Raw genomic sequence first — 7,616 nt, 5'->3', positions numbered from 1 at the left:
TAATAGAAAAGACACATTGATATTTACCAAACTGACTCAGGTCTATAGTTTAATGATCAAGGAAGGCCAAGTCAGCTTGAGGAATCAGAAAAGGACAGTTCCTGAGATGAAACTTTGGGTTCAAAATTCATTGTTCCTTGCCTCTTATTTTGACTCCTCTTATAGTTGCATTATGGGGGGAAATGGACATATTTATTGGGATGAGTCATACTATCACTGGGGCCCAGCGATCAGATTTAAGACACCAGACAGCTATAACATAGGAAAAAAGGAATTTATTTATAGACAAGCATAAAAAAAGGCAAGCTAGATGTAGCCAATCACATCGTTGCAAATGATGGGCTGGCGACTTCGGCAGTTCATGAGGGCAGCAAAGCTGCTACAGTCTGTAGAAAGCTCACTGATGTTGGCGTGGGACTGGTGAAAGTAGGGTAACGAAGGGCGCCCATCCAGACCAGCAGGGCAAGAGAAGCGCTTGGTGCTGTCCCGGTCCTGCTTGGTGCGCTCTGTGCGGGAGATGCCAGCCAGCCTGCGGCGAACGTTGCCCGAGAGGTTAAGCAAGAAGCCATGGGGCTTTGCCAGCCAACGCTGCAGCCAGCCCCGTTCTCCGCTCTCTTCGGGCAAGTCCATCCAGTTCTCCACTAAGTCAGCAAAGCAGTTGTCCCCCAGCACAAGGGGTTGCCGGTTACGACTCTGGGACAAGAGGGACACTGTCCAGTCACCTGCATCTGTGGGCTCACCATCCCGCCACCGCTCTAGGCAGGCATCCGAAGCTGATTTTGGCCGGGGCCTCCTGGAAGGCACCCGACGACGCAGGAAGCCCCCTGAAGAGAGCTTACTGGCTCGCAGGGGAGGGGGGCCTTCCTCGTCCCGCCAGCTGCTCCCAGATACCTCTGAGTAGCCTGAATCAAACTCCAGGCTTCGTTCACTGCTGGGTGGGGAGAAAGCAACCTCTTCTTCCACGGCCCCCTCCAAGCAACAGGCCGAATCTGCTTCTGAAATAGCCGATATTCGCGGGCTGATACAGGACTTTGAGGAAGGCAGAGCAGAGGGTAGTCTCATCTCCTGGGGATCCAGTCGCAGCTCTCGGTCATGGGCCCTCTTCAGATCGTGGAGCGTCCGCATCATGCACTGCATCTGGCCGCGCAGCACCTCACTTGACTCCTTCATGCACAGCTGTGGGGAGGAAAAGCCAGCACGCTCATTTTCTTGAAATAATCCACCCAAGAAAAGTGCCCCATTCAAATCCTTGCTGAGGGCCATGGCAATTGAAGATAGCTAGCATAGAAACCCCCAATTATATCCAGGCTGGGATCCTCAGACTGACTTAGAGTACTGTATATAGCATGAGCTTAATACCACACATCCAGAAAAAGCCATGGGTGGGTCACAGTCCAGACAAAAACACGAGGATCACTGTCTCTATAGATCTGAGCTGGTGACCTCACATGACCCAGGCCCCCTTAGGCAAAAGCATCTGCTTGACATAAACCCTTTGATGATGATCTTCGACACTGCTCCTTTCCTTCTGCACAGCATTAAAAAAGAACCACTCACACTCTACCACTCAGCTTACCTGCTCCAGATATTCAAGTGCCTAAGGAGTCCCACACATCAAGGATTTCCAAGACCAACTACATGCCAAGAATCTCCCTCCAGCTCTAGAGCCGAGACACCTTGTTAGGTGAGGGGCACCAATCTGCCTTAGCTTAGGGGTGGAGTTGGGAGCCGGAGCCGCACGCGCAAGCCCTTGCCCTGTCTCGTCTTGGCAGGTCCCCAGCCCTGAGGCAGAGCTTTTCAGCAGCATCTGCACGTTCCGAGCCCATCCCCGGCCATACAAGCAGCAGCTTGTTGTGGTGGATGAGCTGCCCCACCCGGCAGAAGATGACACAAAGGGTGTGTGAGAGTCTGCAGGAATTACACAAGCAGCCATTCAGGGAGGAGAAGGCAGGCGATAAGGCCACCGTCACTGGTGGCAAAGGGGAAGACTGGACCGGCAGCAGGCAGCGTAAGCAAAGGAGAAGTTCTTCTGGGAATTAATGAGTTTTAGGAATCCCAGCGCAAGCAAGAGGTCTCTCCATTTTTCTATTGCACAGGAGAAAAGGCAGGACATTTGCATAGGCCAGAATGACGCCAACTGGCCTTTCTTGCAAGAAATCTGAGCAGGAGGGGCACATCCCTTCTAGGTACTCTAGAAAAGACTTCAGAGGAAAGGAGACCCTGCTCTAATAGCACGGGGAGAGGGAGGCATATTACAGCTGGGCTGGCCAGTTTCCCGTAGTCAGTGGGAAGTGGTTTGTCACAAGCCCATAAACTTGCTTTTCCTACTTCTCAGTCCTGGAGTGGCAAAGGGAGAGTCAAGAGTTCAAATACCAAGATTGCAGAGTCCTAGTTTCTTATTCTTTCTCCTCCCATCCTCTCTTTGCAGGATCCCTTCCTGTTGCTTTCTAAAAGTCTTTGGGGTTCAGACCACAGATACACCAAAGGCCAGTGCTCCACCAGGCACAACATGGACACAGTTACAAGAAATGATTCATTTTAGCTGCTCTGGTGACACAGCATACAAAAATCCTCAGTGCCTGGCCCAAAATCAGAAACAAATGTTTCTTTAGGGTTATGCTTCAGTCACAATTCCAGGGCTAAACATGTCATCTTTTTTTTTTTTTAATAATTCTTATATCATTTTGTTTTGCTGCATGCTCCATAGATAGGTTGCACTTCAAACCTGGGAAAAACCCAAGCTCCTTTCCTGTCACAGCATCAGTAAAAGCCTTTTACACCACAGAAATGAGTTAGCAATTGGTGGGATTTTAAGAGAAAAACATCTCCACCCCTGCTCAGATCTAGCATTGAAGCGATTAAGAAACAAGGCAACTTCCGAATGATTCCAGCTGAGCAGCAGCTGGGGAGAAAAAGGAATTCTCCTGGTCTGACTGTCATCTCATGTGGAATATGACTTTATCCTCCCCCAAGCCTTGCATGCAGCCCTCTGAGACCAACTCAAAGGGGTCACAGAAAAACTTATTAAATACAGTGCAAATAATCATTACCAACTCTATTCAATTAAATTGAATTAAACAGGAATTAAGGAATATTGAAATCAATTTAGTTTTGTCCTGATGTGCAAGCCCCAGCATACCCAAAGGCCAAATGCAGCCCTGAGTTGAAAAATCTTCACTGAAACAAACCAAAGCTTGGACGGTTCCCAAGACCATTTCAAAGTTAGTGGGAAAGGTGGCTGCTTAGCTGGTAACAGGAGCAGAAGCCCAGAGCCTCTGGTCCCAAGTGCCCTGAAAAGGCTGACATGTGCCATGCTGCCCTGGCCCCAGATAAGCTTGGGAAAGAGAGAATGAAAGTTGGGGAAAAAAAATAAATAAGGTGACTGAGAAGCCCTGAAGCCACGTGCGCACCCTTGGCACATTCAAAGACACCAGCAGAAAACACAAGGAATTGAGCCCTGGGCTTAAAACAGGCACATGGGCCACAGCCAGCTCCAAACTGATTGGCTGCGCTCGATCTGATAATTTCATAATTAGATTATCACTAAACAAGCCACAGATGTAAAACTGGCCTCCAAACTGAGTTTAAAAAAAAGTTCTCTAAAAACATGTCTCTCCTATGGGGAGCAGCTCCAGGGAACATAGGATTTCCAAACTCAACATTAGACATTTCAACGTCTACCCTGACTTATTTATTCATAGTATGTATATGGCATTTTTCCAAAACGTCAAGCCAGCTTGTTACAAACAAACAGAACAGCGCTAGAGTGTTGTCAACTAAAACCAAATTAAGCTCTAAAAACAGCCACAAAACAGCCTCATATCCTAACATCCGAGATAGCCAGAGGGTCTGAGCCACAGCCTCGAAAGCCCAGTTGTTGGTAGGACTGTCTGTCCTCGCAGCTGTAGTGATGGCGAGACGGAGCCTGCTATCCTAGGCTTTTCTGGCATCCTGCAAGGAGAAGCAGCCCTTGTGTACATGGCTCTTGACTGGTGAAGTCTTAACAGGTAAAAAAGGCTACCCCTTGGATTGGGCCCAAAAGCCATAGGACACCCTCCCTTGCACACATGGATTAGAACAGACTTCCCCAGTTGGCCTCCAGATGTGTTGGAACTACAACTGTCAGTAATCTCAGCCAGCATTGCCTTTTTGTTTCCCAACATGAGAGCCAGTTTGGCATAGTGGTTAAGGTGCTTAAACCAGGACACTATGAGTTCTAGTCCTCCTGTTGGGTGGACTTTGGGCTGGTCACTCTCTCTTAGCTCAACCCACCTCGCAGGGTTGTTTTTGTGGGGAAAATAGGAGGTAGGAGCATTAGGTATTTTTTTCCTCCTTGAGTTGACCAAAATAAAGGTGGGATAAAACTCAAACAAATAAATGATTGGAAAGCACCAGGTTGGAGAAGTACTCATCCCTCAGACCAAGAAAATTTTAAATAAATGATTTACAAAACTAGACAACACATAGGGAAAAAAAACTTCATCAAACTCAGAGCCTTCCTGAATTATGCCATGTTGGCTGGGAATTATGGTAGATGTAGCCCAACATACCTGGAGGCACCAAGGTAGGAAGACTGCCAATGAAATTATTTTTGGACTGGCGCATGCTGGGAGATTATAGGGCCGTGCTTAGAGTTATCACAGACGCCTGTTTTCAAAAGAAAAATAATGCGGCTGCTTATTTCTCAATATGGCTCTGGCAAGGCAGCTGCTCGGCCCCTTACAGGGACCCCATTTGTGGTGACAGTAAAGAATGACAAGAATTTTGCATTGCATAGAAATACAAAGCAGAGATTGCGCTAAACTTTATGGGGGTTTTCATCGTTCATAACCACTCTCAGACTTATTTATCCAAACAGCTCCTTCCACCATGACATCACTTCCAACAGCCAAACAAAACACTTTCAGGACTTCTCATACCAAACATGTTTTTTCTTTTACATTTTCATATCCACTACAAAAAATGGAAGTGACTACTACCTTCCCTGGATGCCAGTAACTTTGGACAACTGAGGAGCTATCAGACCAATAGGATATGAAGCTGCATCATCACCATCATCATCACCATCATCATCAATTTAGATGGTACAGAACATCCAGCTTTCTGCATTATGCCTGCCCCAGTCCTCCAGGGAGGACTCAGTCTCTCCACTTCCTAGTACTGTCCATCCCAACTACTAATGATGCTGGCTAGGAATTCTGGAGCCTGTACTTGAACCCATCCAAAGGATACCAGGTTAGGAAGGTTGTTCTAAGAGGATGAACCGAAAGTGGAACAAGACTCGTATCTTTTAATTTTCTCATTAAATGCTGGGTTTCCCAAATGACGCTCAAGGCAGTTGAATATGATTAGCATAGAATCCAGGCCTGGTATCAGCCCCTGGCATCTTTAGGCAACTGCGGGAGTCCCAAGAAGCCAACTCATTCCAATTCCTAACCTGGGCATACTAGGCCTGGGGCCAGGACTTTCAGTCATCATCTTAATTTCCCAGTTCCCACAATGCCCCAGTAGAGCACTAGTCAGCAGGGGAAATGTAGTGTGGTATCTCAGAAATACTAGATGCGGTCCCCAAAAAGGCAGATGAACGTAGAAAGCAATTGACCAAATAGTTTTTAGTCCAGGAGGACCCTGGTCAGCTCAGATCTACAGATTCCTGGAGGTTCTGTAACGCTATTCTAGTCTAGCACAAGATCTATCAAATTATGTGCTGGCCATTTCTCATACAAATACTTAGAAAGCAGGGCAGTTATAGCCAATCCAGCCATCCCTTTTCAGACCGGCATCCCCAGACCATAACAATCTCTCATTCCCTCTGGCTAGGCAACATTCATAGCTTGCAGTGTCTCTACAGAGCACTAGAGGGCAAGCTCTATGTGGTGATGGACATTTCTTCATTGTACTCAGCTGGAGATGGGACAGATGAAACTTAAGGTCCTCCACAATGACTGCTCTCAGGATGTCCAACACGGGGATGCTCTACTCTGTTCTTGTCACAGCAGCTGAAGCTACTATGAAGCTGGGCAAAGCTACCAAAATAAGAGACACTTAAGCAAACGTTCTCGATGTTTATAAGGAGGGAGAGCTCCTCAGTTATAAGTGGAATTTGGCAACATAACAAATGATAATTAACCGAGATCTAATTACTGATTGTGAGGATTCAGCTTTTTGGATGCACTTTGTCACGGGAAGCAACAGAGTACAGAGGCCAGTGGGCAGGGGGAAACGGACTGCTCCTGTTCAGTGGTCCTCAGTATAGTCACACCTTTAACAGCCCGGCACTGGAACAGCCCAGGTTCCAGAAAGACCTTCGGGAACAGCCGGTGGTGAGTTCTCTCTCCGTCCAGTTCCACATCTTTTCTCCCCTGGATAGCAGCGGACCCGCCCAGCAACCCTCCCTGCGCCCAGGCCCTCTTCAGCCTTGCTGGATTCGTTCGGAACTGAGCCGAGGCCGGCCACCGCTCCCCCGTCCCAGGTTCTCTTTCGGGGGCCAAGGCCCGGTCGGAGCCGGGGGAAGCAGCATCGTCGGAGGGCGTTTCTTCCCCAGGCTGCCCGAGGCGGGGCCTATTTCTTCAAAAGCAAGCAGTATCGGGGCCGGGGGCAGGGCGCTCCTTGCCCCTTGGGGAGTCTGCATGGGATTGCAGTCAGTGGCTCTGGTCTCCCCCAGCACGGTCAGCCCTCCCAGCCCGGCCACTTCCAAGGCCCGGGGGCCCAGGTGACATCGGCACGCCGCTACCGTCAGCGACTCCGCGATCGAGGCAGAGCGCGGGGCGCCGCGGCAGCGCCGGCCTCAGCAAAAGCGAACGAGTCGGCTGACAGCTCCCCAGCCAGCCTGGGCGGAACGCGCGGGACTTCGCTCGGCTCGGGGCAGAAGACGCAAGCCTCGTCTTGCTGAGCTGCCTGGAAGACTCTGGGAGACAGCCGTTCCCAGAGAATGGAAGTCACAAGACAGGCGCTGTCGCCGGCGCTGCTTCGTCTCGACTGCGCGAGCCCCCGCTGCTGCCGCGGGATAGATCGTCTTTTAGCGAGCCCCCTCTCCCGCTCCGCGCCCTCCTCTCTCGCTCGATCAGACACGGAATGCTTGGTGTGGGCGCGCACTACCTGCCTCCCCGTGCAGTGATTCCCAGGCACTCGCCTCCGCGAACCCCGGGACTGTCTGGGGAACCCCCCGCCCCGCCCCCGATTTGCCCCCTTTGCTCCGCGAATTTACCACTTCTGCGCGGAGGTGGCCCACGAAGGCGTCGAGGCGCGCGCTGTGCATGCCAAAGCTGGGGCGCTCAGCTGCCAGCAGACGGGAACCGGCCGCGCAGCCCGGCGAGGGCGAGGAAAGAGGTCGAGGCTCCGCAGCAGGCGCTGGAAACTTTCTCCCGGTTCAGTCCCAAGCAGCGAAGCGCCCCCTTTGGTTCAGACCGAGCCCGCCCCTTCTCTGGCGCAGGAGCCAATGAGCGCCCGGGGCCTCGCCCCCTTTGTCCAACTGAGAGCCAATGAGCGGGCGAGACGGCTGTCTGAAACCCGAGCTTCCCGGACCGGTTGTAATTTAATTAAGAGCCCATATTAGGAGCCAAAAGGTCTCGCGGATGGGAAGAGGGGTCGATGCGGCAAACGGTCCACTCGGAGGT

General features: G+C 50.6%; 1 protein-coding gene across 1 annotated transcript; it reads right to left on the bottom strand.

The window, feature by feature from the left end:
* Window positions 1–260: 260 nt before the first annotated feature.
* INKA1 (inka box actin regulator 1) lies at window positions 261–7,362 on the bottom strand. Its single transcript, XM_007428409.3, has 2 exons — window positions 7,208–7,362; window positions 261–1,176 (listed from the first exon to the last, which is right to left on the bottom strand). The coding sequence occupies exons 1-2, from the start codon at window positions 7,256–7,258 to the stop codon at window positions 307–309; spliced, it is 921 nt and encodes a 306-aa protein (XP_007428471.1). The 5' UTR covers window positions 7,259–7,362; the 3' UTR covers window positions 261–306.
* Window positions 7,363–7,616: the final 254 nt, after the last annotated feature.

The sequence above is a fragment of the Python bivittatus genome, unplaced genomic scaffold, assembly GCF_059951505.1.
Source record: "Python bivittatus isolate LINGU-HERP-01145 unplaced genomic scaffold, Pbiv_v1 ctg000080_np1212, whole genome shotgun sequence".
Lineage (NCBI taxonomy): Eukaryota > Metazoa > Chordata > Lepidosauria > Squamata > Pythonidae > Python > Python bivittatus.
The sequence above is the reverse complement of the archived record's forward strand: the minus strand, read 5'-3'. Positions and strand labels throughout refer to the sequence as shown.

Coding starts and splice junctions, on each gene's coding strand:
- INKA1 (XM_007428409.3), bottom strand. CDS start 7,258: ATGCACAGCGCGCGCCTCGACGCCTTCGTGGGCCACCTCCGCGCAGAA. Junction 1,177..7,207: donor GCCACCTCCGCGCAGAAGTG/GTAAATTCGCGG, acceptor TCCTCCCCACAG/CTGTGCATGAAGGAGTCAAG.